General features: G+C 41.4%; 1 protein-coding gene across 6 annotated transcripts; it reads right to left on the minus strand.

Moving 5' to 3' along the window:
• Positions 1 to 403: 403 nt before the first annotated feature.
• RNF6 (ring finger protein 6) lies at positions 404 to 9,986 on the minus strand. 6 transcript variants are annotated; one of them, XM_019736586.2, is made up of 6 exons: positions 9,707 to 9,964; positions 8,954 to 9,033; positions 7,232 to 7,430; positions 5,820 to 5,915; positions 3,148 to 3,266; positions 404 to 2,501 (listed from the first exon to the last, which is right to left on the minus strand). In XM_019736586.2, exons 3-6 carry the CDS (start codon positions 7,419 to 7,421, stop codon positions 2,433 to 2,435), a joined length of 474 nt encoding a protein of 157 aa, XP_019592145.2. In that variant the 5' UTR covers positions 7,422 to 7,430; positions 8,954 to 9,033; positions 9,707 to 9,964; the 3' UTR covers positions 404 to 2,432. The 6 variants fall into 6 exon arrangements, with proteins under 6 accessions (XP_019592145.2, XP_074186149.1, XP_074186150.1 ...); XM_074330048.1 differs by lacking the exon at positions 9,707 to 9,964 and adding an exon at positions 9,487 to 9,560; XM_074330049.1 differs by lacking the exon at positions 9,707 to 9,964 and adding an exon at positions 9,161 to 9,460.
• Positions 9,987 to 22,769: the final 12,783 nt, after the last annotated feature.

Raw genomic sequence — 22,769 nt, forward strand, 5'->3', positions numbered from 1 at the left:
CCACTCCAGGTTAAATGTACTCCCGAACAATTCCTGTGTATGCATCTTATCTATTGGACTGAATGTAATGATGAATCATAAAGAAAAATGAAATCTTAGATGTATCTAAATCCCATAGAATCTGTGCTTGAGGTATGTGTCCTAGTGGTTTTGCTCAAGCAGCATCATCACAGGAAGACGGTGTCACATATCCATAAACAGACATGAAAGTTGCAATAGTAATTCATTTTGTCAATTGATTTGTCTTTCCTGTGAAGACTGGGGCTTTATCTTTCAATCCTCTGCTGAATTCTCAACACTAGTAAACACTGCCTGGCACCTAATAGATGTGAAATAAGTGTGTGTTTTGTATTTTTTTTTTTTTTTTTTTGAGTGAATAAACCACAGTGGGACAACAGAAAAGTTCACATACAGCTTTCTTTTAATATTTATTGGTAGAAATAGATCTTCAATGCATACTTTGTGTTTATATAAATTCTACATTCTCTTAAAGATATTTTGTTTCATTTCATTTGGAGTTTTTGGCCTCCCAGTGAACTTAACATATTATCTATGCATTTGATTCTTTATAGACGTTTTTTTAGACTTTAAAATGAAATCTGAGAATCCATGCATATTGTATACTTTACTTAATATAATCCAAAGAATTGTTTGCACTTTCATAAAAGTCACAAAAAGGTTGAACTCAAGTTAAATAACCTTTATGTTCTAAAATGTCCATGTTCCATTTCTGAATCGAGAAATACTTGTTCAATATTGTATATTGCTTGTTGTCTAATAAGTCAGATTGTCAGAGACGCTTCAGTAAATTATCTCTATTTTTAAATATCTCATTCCACTTCCTCCCAGAGATGATCCTGTAAATATTAAATATCGTGCCATCTGCAGTATTAACCTAAAAGCTTAAATAAGAACCAAACTGGTAATTTTTAGACTGAATATTTTAACCTTAAAACTATATATCTATATATACACATCTGGTATGCTGCAGATTAAATTCAACATTTCAAGTAACTTAAATACAGTTAGCAAACATTCAGCCAAACATTCTTTCATGAAAATATATTGTCCTTAGAATAAAAAGTTAATGAAAGGCTTATTTAGACACCAATATCTGGATATAGTACTAAGCCCCTGGAATTTGAAATTCCAAGTAAAGTCTGGTGTACTATTAAGAAAAAGAAGATTGATTTTAATCAACTGAACTGTGCAGTGTATACAAAAGTGCTTAGCATGACAAAATTACCAAAATAAAAACATTTGAAAGGTTATTTGGTTCTAGCAATATTAACTATTCAGTACTTTTGGATAATTTAACATCTGCATTTTAAACCTCATATAAATTTTCTCTTTTTAACAAGTTAAAAAAACAGTCACACACAAAAATAGTTCAAACTATAATAATCTGTTAGTTTTCATCCTGGTCGGCTCATCACAAATAACTCAACAGAAGAATGGTTTGCCTACTCAACTCGACTAAAATGCACTGTTTGAATGGCCCCATCATTCCCCAGTGCGTGCTGGACTGGCCCCCAAGACAGGCTGCCGACACACAGGACAAGTGCAATTCTCTGAGAGCCAGCGGTCGATGCAGTGGACGTGAAATTCGTGCATGCAAGGTAACTGCCTGAGCTTGTTTCCAGTTACGTAGTCACTGATACAAACACTACAGATTTTCCCCAGTTCACCGTCAGTACTGCTATGCTCATAGTTCCGGGTGGATAGATTGTCAATCTGCTCTTTGGTTAAACCACGTCCGCGGTCATCATCGTCACCTTCGTTTAGTAAAAAGAAGTGAGCCAGGCGAAGAATAGGTAGTGTTCCAGCCTCAACTACGTTATTGGAGTGTGGCGGCTGCCTACCACCTCTGCTCCCGCCGTTTCGGGTGTGCGGCTGGGTGGTCTCACTTTCACCACCCATTGCCACGCTGCCTTCTTGGGCCCGCCTGCCCTGAGAGGAACCTTCCCGGTGCTGGCCGGTGTCACTGGCTGCACCCAGGTCACTCAGTTCTGAGTGCGTCTCTGGTGAATGCTGAGCACGTCTCTGCATCTCTGACTCGGATTCGTCCTCCATCAGAGAACTCAGTTCTCCGAATCCCGTCATGATCTGCCTTAAAATGGACCGTAGAGCCACTGAGGATGGTTCCACAAGCTCATTCTCAGAGATCCTGCGAAGAGGAACCATTATGGTGCTCACGTAGGTTCGAACACCTGACCGCTCTAAGTGAGAAATAGTTCGGCGGAAGCCGCCACTATTGCTTTCGATAGTGACTGTGTTTTCTGCGAGCCCTAGCCTAGAGCGAGTTCTGTTTGCAATACTGTCCCGATCTCTGTTTTCTCCAGGACGAATCCTTCTCACTTGAAGGTCCAGTGTGATTGTTGGATGTCGTGCAGCATCTGAGGAGCTCCCGGATTCTTCTCCCTCTTCTACTGTTATTCTTGACACAAGCCTTGAGTTAGAGAACCGGGTATACGCTGTACCTCTGCGTGTTCTATCTTGTTCTAAAAAGACACGAGTTATACCTCTCCTCCTAACAGACCTCCTAGCGCTGTGTTGTAAAGGTCTACCTTCCCTCTGTGAATTATGATAAACAGTGCCACTTTGTCTCTGAATTGGCGAACGGCTTCGACTTTGGGATGCAGACCGCAATCTTATTGGCTCTAATCTTTGGTTTGTATTCCTCACTGTAACATTAGTTCTAGCCCCATTTTCCCAAACATGTGCTGCTCCAAATCGCTGCCCCTCCCTTTGCCTGAGTTCACTACCCCCAGACCGGTTTCTGTGGCTACTGAAATTGGCCTGCGGTGCTCCAGTTCTAGGAATGCCAACTGCTCCCCCAGTTCTGTTTCTTAACCTTTCCGATGTTGAGAAAGATCCTTCTCCTGAATTCTGCCCCCTTGAGCCAAGTCTAGTCCTTGGAATGCTGGAACTACTACCACTGAAATTCATTGAGGTTTGGCTTCTGGTTCGCCTAGCCACAGGACTAGTAGATCTTTGCTGCCTATTTGTAGTATGATCTCTGTTAATACCTGACTGTGGAATGCCTGTATAATCTTCACCACGAATTTCAAATCCTCTGTTCTCACGATTTATGTGGATTTCCAGACTAAACCGAAACTCTCCACTATTTGGGTTTGTTCGACTCACAGCTCTCCACGTTTGGTTCCCATTTTGTCCACTTCGAATTGCATTTCCTGTGCGATGAAAGGAATTCAACCATTCAACCAGAGAATCTTCACTTGAATTTTCTCTAGGGACTTCTGAGTCTGGAAAGCAAACCAAATCAACTTAAGATCAAGTTTTAAAATCTGTTCTTAGATTTTTATTGAAAGCTTATAACATAAAGCTTTTATTAAATTAATCCTCTGTGCATTTTAATGAATGAAAAATGGAAAAAAAAAAACTGAACTTCCTCAAAGGTGTATACCATGAGCATAGTAGAATACATACTTACATATTATAAAATTTTAAATACTATTTATGCCAAGCTGAGAAGAAATCCTCACTCTTGCTTTCTATATGCCTGTTACTGGCAAATGAGAAATATTTCCAATACCGAAATTGTGTAATTAAATTGTTTTATTCATATGGCAATATCAACAAAATACAGTGGCAAAATTTATATACCATGCATCTTAAATTCGTGGAATCCTTCCGGTAAAGGTAACTCAATCAACATTTTTACAAGTAGGGGTTTTTGTAACCGTAGGAATTTCACCCTGTTTCTCAGGAACTGCCAAAAATGTACATCCTGAGAAATCTGGCTTTCTGAACACCATGTTAGAACTACATTATCTGTCTTCAGGGGAAACTGGGAAACTTTAGGCATGTTATTTAAGTTCTCTATCGCTGTATCCTCACCTGTAAACTGGAGATGATAGTAATATAAATGTCAGAGTTATCATGAGGATAAAATAAAGATACTGTATATAAAATGACTACCTGGCACATAGGAAGCACTCAATAAATGTAGCCATTATATGTAATATAACAAAACACATGTTCTGTTCATTTAGAGTGTAGGCTCCATGAAGACTAAGGGTTTTGTCCTATTTGATTCACTGTTAAATCTTCCACCTTACAACAGTATCTGGTATAAATCAGACTGTCAATTAATATTGTCGAAGGAATTAATTTTGAAATAAATGTGTCCCTGATAAACTACTTTGACCTGATACTGCTATTCAGGTAAGCTTAAGTTTTCCACTTTTAATCAGTGGATTACACAAAGTGCAAAACTGAATGAAAAGCATCCTAATGCACATACATGTACAGACTTTAACCTTAAAGTCTGTTCTATCCCAAAACAGCTATTAAATGAGATTGCTTGGGTTTCATTTCATTCTCTCATAAAAAAACTTTTAAAAATGTTGACATTAAAGCTGTTAATCAGCTGCTGGTGTCACAAAATAAATAGCAACTTTAGCCATATTCAAAAGGTATAAGCTATTTTACATTCGATGAGTACATTTTCAATTAAAACAAAGGACCAGTATTACCAGTCTTACCAACATAAACAATTTACATATCTAAACATAAAGTAGAAAAAGGGCTAATATCCAATTTTCATTTTAATTTGGAAAATGAGTAAAAGGTAGGTAAACATTAGTCATTCTAAATGCTACTTCCTTCTTTAATTACTAAAATGTAGTGGTAAGGGTGTATGTCAGAGTTCACTATTTATCTAAACCTCTCCTACACTTCTTTCATTGTGAATGGGCCTGTGGACACCTGGCACTTAGGTGTGGCCATATGACCAAGTTCTCATCAATGGGACGGGGGTGGAGTGATATGTCACTTTCAGGCTGGAGCCTGGCTCTCCTTCCTGCCAGATGGAATCTAGATATGCTTGTGACTTAGCTTGATTGTGCAAACAGTACCCTGGAGCAGCAGTGTCCAATAAAAGTTTCTGTCATCGTGGAGATGTTCTATATCTGTCCTGTCCAATGCAGAAGCCACTAGCCACATGTGACTATTAAGCACTTGAACGTGGCTAACATGACTGAGGAACTCCATTTTAAATTCTATTTCATTTGAAGTTGAGTAGTCACATGTGGCTACTGCACTGAACAGCACAGTTGTAAAAACTCACTGGCTGGCTGGCTCCCAGGAGGACTTGTGGAGCAAAGTTTGCCTGTCTTCCCTGGATTGTTAACATGAAAGACAAATAAACCTCTATCTTACTGAACCATTGCATTTCTGGGTTTTTAATTGTCTGTGCCCTAACTAATAGAACGATCTTAATATTACATGTGAAACTACTAGTAATGAATACCTCTGGGGAAGGAAGTGAAACCGGTAAGAGGGACATTATTTTTAACTCTACATACTTCATGTTTAGTTTGAATTCTTTTCACAAGCACTTTGCTTTTTATCAGAACTTCTTATACTATGACTTAGTGTTTGTTCACTAAAATGACAAAGCAAACACAAAAACAACAAAACAAAGCAACAAGAACAGGTTTCCTGACTCAGTCTTTCTGTATCGCTCTGCATAAATTTTTAGCTAAGTGTAGTTACGTTACTTTAAAAAAAGTAGTGTGTACATTCTAAGATTAAAAACAACTATGCTGATAATTAACTGCATACTATCTTATATATATGAGCTACCTGAAGGCAATCTGTGTAGGACATCTTTGTATTCAACCTGTCCTATATTGCCTCACTATACTGCTTTGCGTACAATACATATATACTAGCTGAGTAGCATATCAAAACTGGAAAATATGAAAAATAACCACATTGTACAAGATCCAGTAAGTTCATTTCTGCAATCGCTCCAATCAAATCTGTTCCTTACGGAAAAGAGTCTATAGTACCTCTGGTATTTGTCCCATTTCTCAAGTCAGGCTGAGATGCTAGTCGTTCCTTGACTCCATCTAACCGCTGTTGTAGTTCTTCTGATGTTATTTCTCCTAAAACAATGAAAAATTGCTCACTGACACTGAAAATAAAAATTTTAAATTACTAAGTTTTATTATAACTCATGAAGGGTGAGACTAATCTTTAGCAATCTGTAGAAGACATTCTATCATCATGTTCTGTAAATCAAAGTTAAAAATATTTAAATGATGCAAATACCCATCATTTTGGTTATGTTTAATTTATTAATGTTTTGTTAAAATTAAGATTTAATTTTAATAATTAATAAAGTGCTCTCAGTTGATACACTTAGGAATCTATAAGTTATAATTCCATGGATTTTTGTCTTAATTTAAAAAAAAATTAAGAAGGAAGTATTTCCACAGAAAACATCAAATCTTTATTTACTTGAATTTTACCTCCATAGTTCAGTATGAATCATCAATATACAATATGTAAACATGCAATATAAAAAATATACTAGACAAACATACAAGTTTCAATGAGTTCATCTGTGTAATGAATTTATAAAAAATTTATGGAGAACACAGGACTTTTGGGGAGTTATTAATTTAGCTAAATAAATTAATTACAATATCTCAAATGAGTTACAATTGGGTTTTAAATACAGTAATTCCCCCCTACCTGCAGGGAATACATTCCAAGACCCCCAGTGGATGCCTGAAACTGCATAGTGTTGAACCCTATATATACTATGCTTTTTCCTATACATGCATACCTATGATAAAGTTTAATTTATAAGTTAGGCACAGTAAAAGATTTTTAAAAATAATAAATAGAACAAGTATAACAATATACTGTAATTAATAGTTATGTGAATGACTTTGGGATCGTTATTAAGTAAAATAAGGGTGGCTTGAACACAAGTGCTGCGATGCTGCCACAGTCGATCTGATGGCTACTCAGCGGCAAGTGTATGCAGTGTGGGTACGCTGGGCAAAGGGAGGATTCAAGTCCAGGGAGCTGGATGGCACAAGATTTCATCATGCTACTCAGAATGGCATGAAATTTATTTATTACCATGGGTAACTAAAACTGCAGAAAGTGAAACCGTGGATGGGGTGGTAGGGACTACTGTAGAGAAACTGATTTGACACTATTATGTACATTAACCTTTTAGTTTGGCATTTGTGTAACAATGCTCCATGTCCAATATTCTTACCTACATATAAAATACAGAATTAAGCCAGTGATTTTCTATTTTGTTATGGTAAAAAGTTCTTAAGTACTCACAGAAACAGTATATTAGATTTTGGGATAGAGAAAAAGGGGTGAAAAACTCTCCTTATTTTGAAATTCCTCCTTATAGTGATAAAAAAAGAATCTCCTCTTTTACCCATTCTCTTACCAGGAGTGCCTAAAAGATTGTGGTCTCTCATTAGCCGGTAATCTTCATCACTGAGTTCATTAATAAACTGATAATAGGCTTCTTCTCTGTGGAGACGCTCTTGCTGCCATCTTCTCTCATTTTCACGATGATGGTCTTGAAATGAGGTTTCTTCACCACCATCATCTGATCTAGATCTAGGTTCATTCATACTGTCTTTCTGTTCCAATATATATAAAAATCAAGGTGTTAGTCATGCACTACACACGGTTTATGCTTTTAATTTACAGTTTTTTAATTTTCATTCTTAAATTTTGTCCCCTACTCAAATATTTCATGTGCCAAATCTTGCAGTGAAGAACTTACATATAAAATGAAAAACAGCTTCTATGAGATAGAACACAATTGGACCTACTTTTTTACCTAAAGCCATTATTTAAGTCAGACTGGATTTGGTTTCACCACACATTTCCCATACCTGAATACGGAAGTGATTACCTCAGTTTTATCCTTTGAGTATCCAATAAAGTTGATCTAAAAGCCTTCAGTGATGTTTCAAATATCTGGGTGCTTCACGTTAGCATACAAATTTTAAGCTTGAATCATACACATTCTTTACTTAATAAGCAAAAGGCTATTAGGAGGGTATTGTTTGCATTTATTTCCAGCAAGGGTATTCTTCCCAAAATAAAGCTCAGAAATGTAATATTACCCACCCCCATCCATTGCACTTTGCTGAGGTAAAAATGGTTTAGCCTACTATATCTACTGAGCAGACTTGGAGTTGGTCTCTCCTTAAACCTAACAGGAAACAGTACTCACCGCATGGCTCTGAGGACTGCTCAAGTGCCGCCCCACCCCAAACCTCATCCTAGACCTGGAACGGTTAGTCCCAGAGCTTTCTGAGTGCCAGTGAAACTTCCTGGCCCTGCCTAGGCAAACACTCTTTTTGGATTATATTTAAATGTCTTCCCTAGTTTACTTTTAAACTTAAGGAAATCAAGGGAGGAAATTGTTTCATACATATTTCCGAATTTCTTAAATACATTTAGTAAGTCATTAAGCAACAGTTCTCAATGGGGAGGGTACATCAAACTCACTTGAGAAAATTTAAAGAAATATAGATACCCAGATTTCATCCCCAATCCTCGGTCAGAATTTTCCAGGGTAGGGCCAGGTCTACATTTAAGAGCTAATTTGGGTGTTCTGTGGATGAAATAAACTATTCCTTGACAATTTATGGTATGTAATAGATAGCACGTGACTTAAGGGATGCTGGAAGATCAAATGACTAGGTTGCCAATGAAGCCACTGTTCCAACTCTGACTCAGTGTTTCACAAGCAAACTACTTTAAATATAAAGTGAAATTACCCTACAAGTCTAAACTATTGTATGAGTAAGCAACTATCCAAATTCATGCTTATTCTAACATTAAATTAAAATTCCAGGATTTTTTACAGCGATTATTACATCAATTAAGGATAGATCTAGTAGCACTATCCAAATGCAAATTAAAATTACTAAAGGCTCAAGATTTCTTTGCATTTTCAGATAATCAGAACTAGACCATCAGCAAAGAGCATATTTGGTGAGTACAGTAGTAATATTTTTGTATTAAACAATTTAAGAATTTGAAACCTATCATAAAATCAAGCTACCCTAATAGTATTCAAAACTTCAGAGCTTCTCCTCAAAGGTTATTCTCACGTACAATTAACCACAAATTAAATCAAATTGAATACCTTATTTTCCTTTCAACATGCTTTTAATATATGCAATGGTATCCATCCTTCAATGGTTTGTGTTTTTGCGACCTGCCCATCTGAAGCAATAAAAGAGAGTTAAATTATTCAATAAGTTGTCTCTTTGAAGGCTAGGAACTGCTGGTAGTCTCCCAACTCTACTGCAAAATCAAAGCAAAATCTCCGGTGGATTTTGTTAGACCTCACCTAGAAAATAAGATTCCCAAACAATTAGATCATGAAAATCTCCCGCGAGGCCCTTTCTCCACCAACAGACACTAGGCCTTGCCTTCTCCCTTGTCACTCTGTTCCTGGGATTACAACTGCTCTCTCGAAGGCCTCCCTTCCTATCCCGTTCCCATTCGGATGTTGCCAGGGTTAGGTGTGCCCAGTTTACTTCGAAACCTGCATTTTCTCACCACCCCCGCCCTCCGTCCGGCTACTGGTTCCTTTCCTGGCCGTTAAGACTTAAGCTCGCGCCGGGGTACGGTTCCCACTACAATAAACAAACTGCGCTCAAGGGCCCAACCAACCTCTTCCCAACCGAGCCTCCAGTAACGCTTCCCTTAGCGACCTAGATTCCCACAGGCAAGCAGGTGACAGACGGTGAATCTGAACCAATCACCAGTTAGGGGAGCGCAGCAAGAGAGACGTTAACCAATCGGAGAAGAGATGGGGGTCCCCCAAGGACTGCCTGTTATCTCAGCGTCTCCCGGAAGTAGTGGAGGAGCCCAGAACGTTTCCCGAGCTCACCTCTCCGGGAACTGGGCCGCCCTCCAGCCCAGAGAAAAATCCGCGGCGGCGGCGGCGGCTGTCCTCTCGGGTCCCAGCGGCTGTGACCGGGAGGCGGGAGGGGCTTGCCTTCGGAGGCGGCTGCGCCTTCTAATCGTCTACTGAAGAGAGCGGCCGGAAGCCCTGCTGCAGCTTGGGGCCGTCCCGCTGGAGGGGAGCCATGGAGGGGAAACGGCATGCCCCAGACCTTCTTCCCCCACGGCCACGCCACCCCTCAGTGGAGAGGAGACGCTCCACTGGCGGCCTGCGCTCGCGGGTGCTCTTGAGAACTGGGTCCGGCGCGATCCCGGAGGGCGACATGCCGGGTTCCGCCCTCAATGTCGCGGTCCCAGCGCTGGGCGCCGGGCCACCTGGAGTGCCAAGTACGCGGCCGCTCTGCGCTCGTAGCGGCCGCGCACTCCCAGGGACACAGCCTCCGCTTTCCGCTCTTGGGAAGTACCAGCACCTCCTCTGCGCTTTGGTGTCGCTTGTTGCGGAGCCTGGCCGCAGAGTGCGACCCAACAGTCTGTTCCTCTCTTTCAGTCCAGGTATCACGTAACTAACCAGCCAGGCTCCTTCCCTTCGTGCGCATTGAGACCTGGAAACTCTAGAGTGCCTATATTTGTGTTTCTTCACTTTCCTGCTAGGAAGGCACTTTGAACCCCCCCGCCCCCCCCCAAACACACACACACATTCAGGATTCTGGTATTGTTTCTGAGGTGAGACGCTTGTCGAACTCACCATTAGTTTAGCCCTTGACTAGGACTCTGCCCAGCCTGGTTATAGGCGACTTTCCTGACATCCCTACCATCCAGAAGACTTAATTACTGCAGTGTTCACACTGCTGTTACTCTTCATTCGTTGGTTCATTCCCTCCTGGAATGGGGAGCTGCTCTATCCCCACGATTATGCTGAGCACCTGGGTGACAGACAGATGTAGTCTTGAGCATCAATGAGCTACCATTGTAGTTGGAGTAGATGGACAAGTGAAAACGAAATCAGCGCCTTGTTACAGACACTAAAATGGGAATATATAAATAATGCACTCTACAAGGCCCTTCAAATATTTTTGCTGCATACCTCCACAGACTGATTTCTTCTTGGCATGGGGGAACTACCTGAAGTTCCTCAACCATCATGTAGGAACTCCTCCACACCCCCCAAACCCACTGTTACCTATTTTCCTTTATCCCCTGGGACTCAGCTCATTTTCAAGGAATTTTTTCTGATACCTCTGAAGTGATACCCTCATCCCACCCTCCAGCCCAATATCCACATATAAAAGTAAGAAGATGTCCCTTTGGCGCTCCCAAAGCTCCCTCTGTATAACGCTATTTTAACACATTCATTTACTTAAATACTTACTGATTTCACTATGTACTATGTGCTAGTGATAACAGCAGAGAATAAGACAAAGAAGGTCCATGCCCTCCTTTTCAATGGAAACAGACAGCCACCGAGCAAGTGAGCAAGTACTTACCAATGATTTTCTGCTAATCTATTTGTAGTCTACTCATCTAAGAGTCTAAACTCCTTACATTTGAACAAATTATTTTATTCATTCTTGTAGTCCCAGAACTTAGCACAGCACCTGGCAGAACATGCTCAGCATTCTGCATGGATAAGCAGAGAAAAGTGCAAACTTTTTGCCAACAGGATCAGTGTATGTTAGTACAACAGCCTCAGAAATTGTGAGTGCAAGGCAGAGAAAACCACATGTGAGATATCCAAAGTTCAAGCAGAAATCATTTAAAATACCTATACGAGTTTTAAGGAGTATAATATTCCATCAAGTGCAAATACTTTTAAATTGAAACCCCCAAATCATGTGCACATCCTAAGAGTAAAAAAATAATGCCAAATCCAATCAAGTGATTTAACCGGTGAGAAGCTGCAAATTTTTGTGAGCAGATAGGTAACACATGTAATTTGAATCCAACACCTTGCTTCAGGTTTTGTAGTCTAAGACAAAGTGACTAGAAAAGCAGACTATATATGATAATTGGCACAGAGAAATGAATCATTCTGGATATCAGTATTTCCAGGCCTCATGACCTGCCGAAATCTCTGCTCTAATTAATGTCAGTTTACTGGAATGGTACCTGGCCTTTTTAGTGTGTATGCATCTTTTAACACAAGGACTTCTTACAACTAAGAATTAAAAAATGTAAAATAATTAAAAATATAACATTAAAAGAATCATCTGTATCCTTGGTGTTTTATGTTTATACAATGCTTAAGTGATTTTGGCATCTTAGAATGGCAGTCTTAATTAAAATTTAAAATACAAAATTGAATAGTTGATTTAGGCATTAAAGTTGAAGTCTTACTAGTTTGGCAAGGAGAAATTTAGGATCATATTATGTTTTATGATTAGTTTAAAAAGTATTATTTAAAGATTCAGGAAGGCATTAAATCCAACATTTGATGTACGTATGAATGAAATGAAATATTAAATTTATAAATGCATTTTCAAATGTTTGTTTGAAGATGATTAAAGAAGTATATGAACGAGATCTAAAGTTAGTCAATGGTTAACTCCAAGTGACTCTTAAAGTTTACTACATTTACCACTAGACTAAGAAGTGCTGTCAACTAAGCTTAAAAGCCTAGGGTTTAATTGGGACACTGAATTTGGAATTTGAGAAATTGCATATTAACTGTTTAAAGTAAAAATTTTTCTGAAAAAGAGTATTTCCTTTATTTCTCTTAAGATGTATTTTTAAAAGCTTTACTGAGCTGTAATTCACATACCATAATGTTCACCTATTTAAAATATATAATTCAGTGGGTTTTAGTATACTGACGGAGTTGTGCAGCCATCACCACAATCTAATTTGGGAACATTTTCATCACCCCCCAAAAAAACCTGACACCCATTAGCAGTCACCCCATTCCTTGCCACCCCACCCCCAGGTAATCACTAATATACTTTCTGTCTCCATAAGTTGGCCTATTCTGGAAATTTCATGTAACTGGAATCATACAATATATTGCCTTTTGTGCCTGGCTTCTTTTACTTGGCATGCTGTTTTCAAGGTTCATCCATGTTGTAGCATGTATCAGGACTTCATTCCTAAAGAGAAACTTTGGAATAGTCTTTTTCTGGTATATAGAAACTACCCTCAATGACACTCCCTGGTATGGGCTTAATTGTGTCCCCCCTCCAAAAAAAAATATACTTTGAAACCCCAGTATCTCAGAATGTGACTGAATTTCAAGATAGGGCTTTTAAAGTGTTAAGTTAAAATGAAGCCACTAGGGTGGGTCCTAATCCCATCTGTCCTGTGTCCTTATAAGAGGAGGAAATTTGGACAGAGAGAGAGACGCCAGGCCACGTAAGCGAACAGCAAGAAGTGAGCGCCTGCGAGCCAAGGAAAGAGGCTTCAGAAGAAACCAAACCGGCCAACAGCTTGATCTTGGACTTCCAGCCAACAGAACTATGAGAAATAAATTTCTGTTGGTTAAGCCACTGTCTGCAGTATTTTGTTATGGCAATCCGAGCAAACCAAAACCTTCATCAATAGTTTAGAGTCCTTCAGGGAAATGGAGGACTCAATCTTCTAAACCTGTGTGCTAGAGATAGCCATCATTTCCTTTCAGAGAACCTGCCCACTGCTTGGAAGGAGCAGTTCTAACTATGTAACCCCACCTCCATTGCCACAACTATTTGAAACCAGATACATGTCCCAGATTTTCTGGGAATTTGGAATTATGTCATGGAGACTTTTGTGGGTTAACTGTGAGTAAAAAAACTGAAGGGTTGTTTAGACTAAGAGGCTAAGATCTCTCAGACGGAGGCCATAGGCAAGTAGATACATAATTAGAAAAACAAAGAGCTTTCTAGTTCCCAAGGGGCTCAGTTATTTTGCCAACTAATGGGTCTGTAAGATTCTCCTGTGTCTTTACATCATTCTCTCTCTTTAATTGGGTTCTTTCACTGAGGGTTCTTGCAGCTAAAGAATCTTCCTCTGATCAGCCAGCATTCAAGGCAGGATACAAAAATCACTCTACATTTGTAAACAGAAAGGTATTTATTACAGGGAGTTGGATACCTACAAAATCTTTGCAATGGATAGAGGAGTGGGCAGTAAACTGAGTCTCAGACTCCTACATTCTTACAGGATGGACCTGGGAGAAGTACTACCTCTGAAGTTACTGCTGGAATGTACTGCCTCAGCTGCTGCAATACAGTGTTCTGGAAGCCAACACCAGAAAACCTCTGCCACCAGAGCCTTCATTACCTCTTAACACCATCAAAGCTGGTAACTGAGGAGCTGAATCACCACTGCAGAAAATCCTCACCTCTTCAAAATCATCAGAAAAATAGCCCTGAGGCGGTAAAAATATGGCCTCTGCTTTGGTTCAGTTTTCCACATCTTGATGAATACATTTAACTGGCAGAATCTGTGGTTGCAAGAAAGTCTGGGTATCATCACTTTTAATTTTCTAGATTTTATACAAGATGGCACACTAGAGGAAGGGAAGAATGGAGGTCGAGCAAAGGAGCCCAAAATACCCAAAATTATTCTTATCAATCTCACCTATCCAATTAGGCAGAGACTGTCTTGGGTCAGGTTCTCCAGAAATAGAGCCCGAGGCAAGGATTTTTGTTCGAGTGATTTATTAGGGGAATGCTCTCTGGAGAAAGGGAGTGAAGGAAGCAGGATTGGCCAGAAAGACGAGGACACAAGAATGAGCCTCAGCAGATCCCACACATTTCATCAGCAAGTCTTAACCCAAAAGGCCAGCTTTTTGTACCCCTATACCATGGGCTGAGGTCTGCAGGGGCAGGAGGGCAGCAGTGCCTCATTGGTGATGTGGCTCCTGTTTTTGACAATTCCGTAGACAGGTCAGCATCTGGAATTATCTAACACAAGAGCTGGAATAGAGATGCATTAGCTTAGAAAGTGGGTTTGGGCAGGACACAAACAGAATTCACTATAGCCCACCCTTTATAATGCTTAGGTCACTTACTTTTCACATTAAGTTAGTCCATCTAAGCACAATTTCTCTAGAATTCACATTAGTCACATTTTCTGGGAAATGTTACAAGAGCAGAGTAATGGGACAAACGACAGTGCTGACTGATACAGCTGGGGACCAGCTGTAACCGATACTTATTATCTCCCTCTCCACCAGCCTTCCGGATTGCCCTCTGCTTCAGCTATCACTTGTGAAGCTGTAGGTGGCTGGACTGATGGACTGATCCAGGCACTCATCTCTGAGGGGTTTGACACCCTGGTTATCATGCTCTTATCAGGCTCGAGTTGCTGTACTTGCCCGTTTAGTTACAATCTGGCACGGAATACCAAGACATGCCCCCAGTGGACCTCCTGAGTGCCAAGCATTTTCCTCTCTGCCTCCGTTATGTAGCAGCCCCACCTCCTTCTGATGATTTGCTTGTCAGTCTCCCAGTGTTAGGAACCCAAAGTGACCAGAGAGCAGCCATAGCTTTAAGTTTACTGGGACTCTGATAGTGTCCTCCGATGGAAGCACCCACATCTAGGTATCAGGATGTCTATGCTAGCAGAGCGTAAAATTTCAGGGACAGGAAACACAAAGTGTCCAAATGGATCACTGGGAGTGATGGTGACCCCACTTCTATCCCTTGATCTCTGGACCCGTGTATTCTACTTACTAGGATAGGGACACAGAAATACTGGGCCTACTACAAAGAACTGTATCATAACCATTGATTTCAGGAGTATAGTGCATCCTAACAGCTAATGTTCCAACTTGACAAGGTGTCATTTCCAAGCTGGAGCCTCAGCTATGCCCCCAACAAGCCATTGGGCCACCCTATCAATCTGACAGGTTCTGAGTGGTGTGGTATATGGTATGACCACTCTGGTCAAGTGCCCACCCCCATACCCTCTTGCTGTAAAGTGAGTCTTTGTTCTGAGGCAGTGTTATGTGAGATCCCAGAATGTCAGACATTCTGTGAGTCCTTGGATAGCGGTAATGGCTGAAGCGCTGTGGGCAGGAAAAGCAAACCCACACTCAGAATACATGTCGAGCAAAGTCAGGATGAAATGTTACTCTTTACAGGTCATAAGGGCCAGTGTAATCAACCTGTCACCTGGCAATTGTGTGGCCTCCTTGAAAGCTCAGTGTTGGTCTCTGCTGCCGACAGGTCAGACATCCAGTAGCAGTATGAGCTCTATCAGCCAGGACTGTCCACACTCCACCGAGGGCTTCATGTTCAGCCATCCAGCAGGAGATGCAACTCGAGAAGTCCATCCTGCTTCCTGGGATTCCTCCAGGTACCAACTATCTTAGGTCAGATGCCATGGAAACAGAGCCTGAGTCAGTGATTTACAATGGAGCATTCTTCAGGAAAAAATTCTCAGTAGTGAGGGGGAAAGGACCGAGAAGAGGAAAAAGCTGAGTGAGTATTGGCTACAATCTAGCCTAGGTTGATTCTTTTATTTAGGGAAAAACTCTCTCTCTCTCTCTCTCTCTCTCTCTCTCTCTCTCTCTCTCTCTCGCGCGCGCGCGCTCTAGCACTTTTGGGACTCATCAGTTCTGACATCTCTTATGGAGAAGATTCACTGACCTCCCTGGCCTGTTAGGTTTTCCTTCTATGTGATCTTGTAGTAACCCATGCCTTTCACTTATTACATAGTATAATTGTCTTCCTACTTGTTTGAAGAAGGGACAGAGAAGAATTTTCCAAACTTCATACGGTACTCCTCTCTCTAAGGATCTCAGTGTGCTTTAGGATAAGCGGAGGGATAGGCAAGGCAATATATACACTTTTCTTTTTAATTCCCCCAGGTAATCATGATATATTCACAGTCCTACCCTAATTAAACCCCTTCATACCCACTAGCCCAGTGGATCTCAATTCTCGCTACATATTAGAATCCACTAAGAAGCTATTAAAATTTTTGATGCATGGGCTGGATCGACGAAACATTTAGATTTGATTGGTCTAGGATGAAGTCTGCCCATCAATGATTTTTTTTTTAAAGCTCTCAGATTATTCTCATGTGCATTTAGGATTGAGAACCACTGGTTAGACTATGATGTCTATGGGGCAGCCTCTGGTATTATTCCTGTAGATATTTCCAGACCCTACCTCAGTATCTGTGGTAGGCACACAATAATATTGAATAAATGAATAAACGATTGAAAAAGGTAGAGAGATAAGTGCAATTTCTACCCTATTTATGATATAAACTGACATTTAAAAATATTAAATCAGAGACAACCAAGATGGCTCAGTAGGTAAATGCTGTGCTTACCTTCTCTCACAAGCACATCAAAATTACAACTAATCTACAAAACAGCCATTATTGGGAATTGCCTAAAATCAAGGTGAATTGAAGCCTTTCAATTCAGAACGTGCAGAAGAAGCCACCTCCAGACTGGTAGGAAGGGCAGAGACATGGAATGGGCTGGTCCCACACCTGTGTGTGACCATCAAAGATCAGGAAGAATATTTCAGCTTCCAGAGGAGCAAGAGGTCCCAGCTCCACCCCAGACCAGAGTTCCAGTGATGGGAAGAGAAGTCCCTGTAAATTCTGGTTGTGAAAACCAGGGGAAATTGTGACTGAGTGAGACTGAGTGTGGCTGCACTCACAGGTGCTCCTCTTAAAGGTCCGTGCGCGTACTTATCAACCAACGGAATCACTCACTCTGAGGCAGCAGCTGGAAAGGCGGCAGGGACAAATAGTGGGGAATTGAGTTGTCTGGCTTGGGACAGAGGCTGGAGAGGGAGCTTTCTCCTGGACAGGGAATCTGGTGGAGGCCATTGTTTCTTTGCTGAGCCCTCCCCCTTCCCGGCATGCGAACAAAGGCGGCCGCCATTTCTGAATCTCCACCATTAGCTCACCACACCCTGGCAATTCGAGAACACACCCCACCCAACTTTCAGGCACACCCAGGCTGCTTCCAGTGGCTTTTTTATGCAGACCGCCTTGCCTGCCTTAGCTCATGCTGCACTTTCCCAGGGTCTCTCAAAGGTTCGCGGAACCCAGACAAGCAGCATCTAGCTTGGGTGTGTCCTGTACTCTGGCTGAGCAGCCCTAAGCTGGCACTAGCGGCAGAAGGTCTTGGTTCGTGGCTCGGCCTCTCAAGGTGCTTCCAAGCACAGCACGGGCAGCAGACATCTGCGGATTTCTTTGTGGCTCCTGCCAAGTGGCCCCCGGTGAGGCACAGCCTGTGGCTGAACTTGACATACAGAGGATCCCCTCCAAGGTGGTCCTAGGGCTGGCACCCCCCACAGTGGCCAGCTTCAAAATGAGCAGGAGCATTACCCAGCCACCTCCAAGTACGATACATGCAAGAGGCAGATGGGGCAGGCACCAGAGTCCTGCTGAAGCAGATCCTGCTCCATAGGCTCAGCCCTTGCACAACAACTCTTCTGCTGTTGTCAAGGCCCGTTCTCAAAACCAGTAAGCCCAAGGGTCAGTCCCTCCCACTGATGTGCAATTATCAACCAAGGCTCAACTACAGGAGGACACACACAACCCACACAAGGGACACACCTGGACTCCATGCCTCAGGTGACCAGAAAGATTGTGCCACTCAACCCCATAGCACACCTACTACATAAGGCCATTCTACTAAGACTGAAAGACATCGCAGCCCTACGTAATACATAGAAACAAACACAGGGAGGCAACCAAAATGGGGAGACAATGAAACATGTCCCAAATAAAAGAACAAAACAAAGCTCCAGAAAAAGAACTAAGCGAAATGATGATAAGCAATATATCAGATGCAGAGTTCCAAACACTGGTTATAAGAATGCTCAGGGAGAACTTCAACAGAGAGGTAGGAAGCATAAAAATGGAGATGGAAACCAAGAATAGGAACCAGTCAGAAATAAAGGACACAATAATGGAAATGAAGAATGTATTACAGGGAATTAACAATAGATTAGACTAAGCCAAGGATCCAACCAGCGATGCAGAAGATAAGGTAGCAGAAAACACCCAACCAGAACAGTAAAAAGAAAAAAGAATCCAAAAAATTGAGGAGCGTTTAAGGGTTCTCCAGGACAATATTAAGTGTACCAATATTCGTATTATAGGGGTACCAGAAGGAGAAGAGTGAGAGCAAGGAATGGAAAACCTATTTGAAGAAATAATAACAGAAAACTTCCCCAACCTGGTGAAAGAAACTGACATACAAGCTCAGGGAGCACAGTGAGTGCCAAACAAGATAAACCCAAAGAGGCCCACACCAAGACACATCATAATTAAAAGGCCAAAGTTTAAAGACAAAAAGAGAATCTTAAAAGCAGCAAGAGAAAAGCAGGCAGTTACCTACAAGGGAGCCCCCATAAGACTGGCAGCTGATTTCTCAACAGAAACTTTGCAGGCAAGAAGGGAGTGGCAGGAAATATTCCAAGTGATGAAAAGCAATGACATACAACCAAGATTACTCTACCCAGCAAAGCTATCATTTAGAATTGAAGGACACATAAGGAGCTTCCCAGACAAGAAACAGCTGAAGGAGTTCATCACCACCAAACCAGTATTACAAGGACTCAGAGGGACTTCTTTAAGATGGGAGGGGAGTTAAAGATGGGTGAATGGGGAAGGGATTAAGAAGTACAAATTGGTAGTTACACAGCAGTCATGGAGATGTAGGGTATAGCATAAGGAATAAGTCAATAATATTGTAATAACTAGGTATGGTATCAGATAGGTACTAGATCTATCAGGGTGATAGTTGGGAATGGTGTTGGGGGAAGGGTGAAAAAGGTGAAGGCATTAAGAAATACAAAGGTAGTTAATACAGTATGGGGAATATAATCAACAATGTTGTAAAGATCATGTAAGGTGCCAGATTGGCACTGGACTTATCAGGGGACTCACTTCATCAACTGTGTCCAATGCGCTATACACCTGAAGCTAAAGTAGAATGATATTGAACGTCAACTATAACTAAATATATAGGTATATATAGTCACAGGATGTGGAGTACAACACAGGGAAGATAGTCAATGGTATTGTAACACCTCTATAAGTTGTCAGAGGGGTAGTAGCTTGGGGGTGGGTTATTCCTTTATGAGGGGTTTAACTGTCTAACTATTATGTTTTGTACACTTAAAACTAATAAAAAATTTTTAAATTAAATTACATCTATAAATAAAGTTGATCTAAGCTAACTTTCCATTTTGATGGTGATCAGTATCCCTGGAAGCATGACCCACAGAGGAGTCCCGTGAGTCCCTAATAGCTATAGGCAACTTTCTGGCTTTCAGCCTCCAGAGATAATGGCCTCTGCCCTGTATACATTAAGTAGTGGTCAAAAGTTATCAAATTCTACTCAGACTTATAAAAAGACAGCCTTGACCTTGGCAATGGAGTGTAAAATTAAAGCATATCTATTTTACTAGAAGAGACATCAGAACAGGAATAGACAAGTTCATATGAAGGTCAATGTCAATGGAAAAGGAAACAAACATTAATGAGTACCCACCATGTTCCAGACACCAGACCAGCTGTTTTCATAGCAGCCAGCGGGCACAGAATACAATAGGGGCTGAATAAATATTGTTAGATGAATAACAGACTGGGGATAGAGCAGAGGGCAGGTGGGAGGGGGAATAACTACTGTGTAAGAAATAGTCCACAAATGCCCTATTGAAAGCAGTCTTTTTTAAACATGAAGATGTCATATCTGGAAGAGACTGCGATGAATTGGGTGGGAGTGGGGAGAATAGGAGACAAAAACATAAAATAGGAAGTGATGGAAACTAATTTCAATAAGCATTATTTGTAATTTAGAATACATATTCTGGGGGGAAAGCATGCGTGGTAGTTCCCAGGCTGTTCCAAAAATACACATTTAATCTGTAGTGGATCTAAATTATTAATAGTCCAAATAGGGGTTTTACTTCCTGGAAGCAGATGTATGTACTATAAAGAAAGTATTGTGGGGAGGAGTGGGGGGGGGGTGAGGGGAGTAGAAGAAGAGGATTTTCTGACAATCACTTGCCTAGAAATGAAGTTTCTCATCTACAAAGTGATTGTGTTTGAGTTTGTAATTTGCTTATCAGAACTCATTTTATTAAAAAAAAAAAAAAAAAAAAAAAAAAAAGGTACATGTTGGTTTAGTTTCTAACTAGTCCACAGAGCTTAAATGGTAATTCGGTTGAAATTCATTCATTTTTTATTTGATCCCCTCCTGTCCTTATCCTGTAGGTTTATCCTTTTCTTTTTTCAGTTTCTTCTTTTGCCATCTGTGTGACCTTGGGCACATTACTTAATCTCTATGAGCCCAAATAAGGGTGCAATTGACTTTCACTAAAATCGAGAGGGAACACAGGAGACACTGTAGGTCACTGTGGGGACAGAGCCAGGAGTGCAGTTTCCAGGCTCTCGCCCTCACATGGAAAGGTGCTCACTCAGATAGTAAAGGGCCATCAACTGTGATCGGATGGCCATCAGCTGTGGCTAGTTGGCCGTCAGCTATAACCAGTGAGCCATTGGCCACTAACATAACTGCCGTGGCTACGCTAGCAGAAAAATGGGGGGCTAGCAAGAAGATGGTGGCTGAGGTAGCAAGAGCAGATTGCAGTTAGCACGGCGAATTGCAGCTAGCAAGTGAGGTTGGTTGGCAGAGAGAAGTGGACAGCAGTTTGCGGATAGTGTGGCTCCTGCTTCCTGTGTCTCCAACCCAGCTGCCCACGAGAATATAGTGGTATGACTCCCCTATCTATGGCTCTGTGGGTGTTCCTTTTTGGCCTCACCATGTCCTGTTGTGGGGACAGAGCCCCAAAGAGCAGTTTCCAGGCTCTCGGCCTCACATAGAAAGGTACTGGCTCAGGTAGTAAATGGCCATCAACTGTGATTGCATGGCCATCAGCTGTGGCTAGTTGGCTGTCAGCTGTAACCAGTGAGCGATTGGTCACTAATATAACTGCTATGGCTACGCTAACAGAAAATGGGGGCTGGCAAGAAGATGGTGGCTGGCAAGCGCATAGTGTGGCGGAGTGTGGATTGCAGATCGTGTGGCTCCTGCTTCCTGTGTCTCCAACCCAGCTGCCAACGAGACTGTAGTGAGATGACTCCCCTATCTATGGCTCCGTGGGTGTTCCTTTCTGGCCTCACCATGTCCTGTGTTCTTATGTGGGGAGCGGGACCAGAGACCCCGCCTGCCACCCTGCATGCCAGTCACCCCAATGCTATCCCACTCAGAGGCCATGAGAACAGCAGTATTCATATTGGTACCATAGTCATCAGGTTAAGGCGAGGGTGGCTTGATTCCCAGGTACTTCAGCTTTGTGTGCAGAAAAGGGTTCCACTAGCCCAAGGGTGGTAGTCCCACAAAGAGATAAAGAAATCTGAAGGGATACGGTCAGGGCACAGACTTGGCATCTGCTACATCACCATCATCACCATCACCATCTCCCCCAAAACACACAATAATCCATAATGTGAAAGGCATTATGTTAGGTTCCAGGAATAAAAAGAGCTGTAAGAAATAATTCCTGTCCTTCTACACCTTAGAATCCTGATGAAGAGACAGGATAAACACAAAGGTGAAAGAAGTATGTGTGCTAAGTGCCAAATAAGTGTAAAGAAGGCATTGCTATGGGAGTGTATGGGCATTGGAAAGATCCAGTAGTACCTGAGTTGAAACTCAAAGAGTGGGTAGGATTTTGGTAAGTAAAGAAGAAAAGGGGAGTATGGGTGGGAAAAGGAGTGGAATGATGAATGTTTTAGGGACAATCAGTAAACTTGTTCTAATGTAGTGGCTTTCAACCTTGAATGCTCATTAGACTCACCGGGGAGCTTTAAAAATCCCAATGCCCAGCTGTAGCCCAGATCAATCACATCAGAATTGTTGGGGTGATTCCCACATATTTCCAAAGGACACCCAAGGTTGAGAACCACTGTCTTACCGGATTGGAAGCAGCTTATGGTTCCAAACTGGTTAGGATATTAGAGATACAGAAGAGCACAGATTGTGGACAACTTAGCTATGTGGAGCTAATTTAATCTAATTCTAATGTTTCTGTTGCAAACTGCCTTAAATCATTTTCATAAGTCAAGCTAAAGTAAATAAAGAGCCTGGAATA

This window comes from Rhinolophus sinicus, linkage group LG04, assembly GCF_036562045.2.
Source record: "Rhinolophus sinicus isolate RSC01 linkage group LG04, ASM3656204v1, whole genome shotgun sequence".
Lineage (NCBI taxonomy): Eukaryota > Metazoa > Chordata > Mammalia > Chiroptera > Rhinolophidae > Rhinolophus > Rhinolophus sinicus.

Bases quoted from the DNA above. Each gene is read 5' to 3' on its own strand.
- RNF6 (XM_019736583.2), bottom strand. From the start codon at position 7,421: ATGAATGAACCTAGATCTAGATCAGATGATGGTGGTGAAGAAACCTCA. The intron at 5,916-7,231 runs GTAAGAGAATGG...TCATTGTTTTAG, and splicing joins CAATCTTTTAGGCACTCCTG to GAGAAATAACATCAGAAGAA. The intron at 3,267-5,819 runs GTACTATAGACT...TTTGCTTTCCAG, and splicing joins AAATGGGACAAATACCAGAG to ACTCAGAAGTCCCTAGAGAA.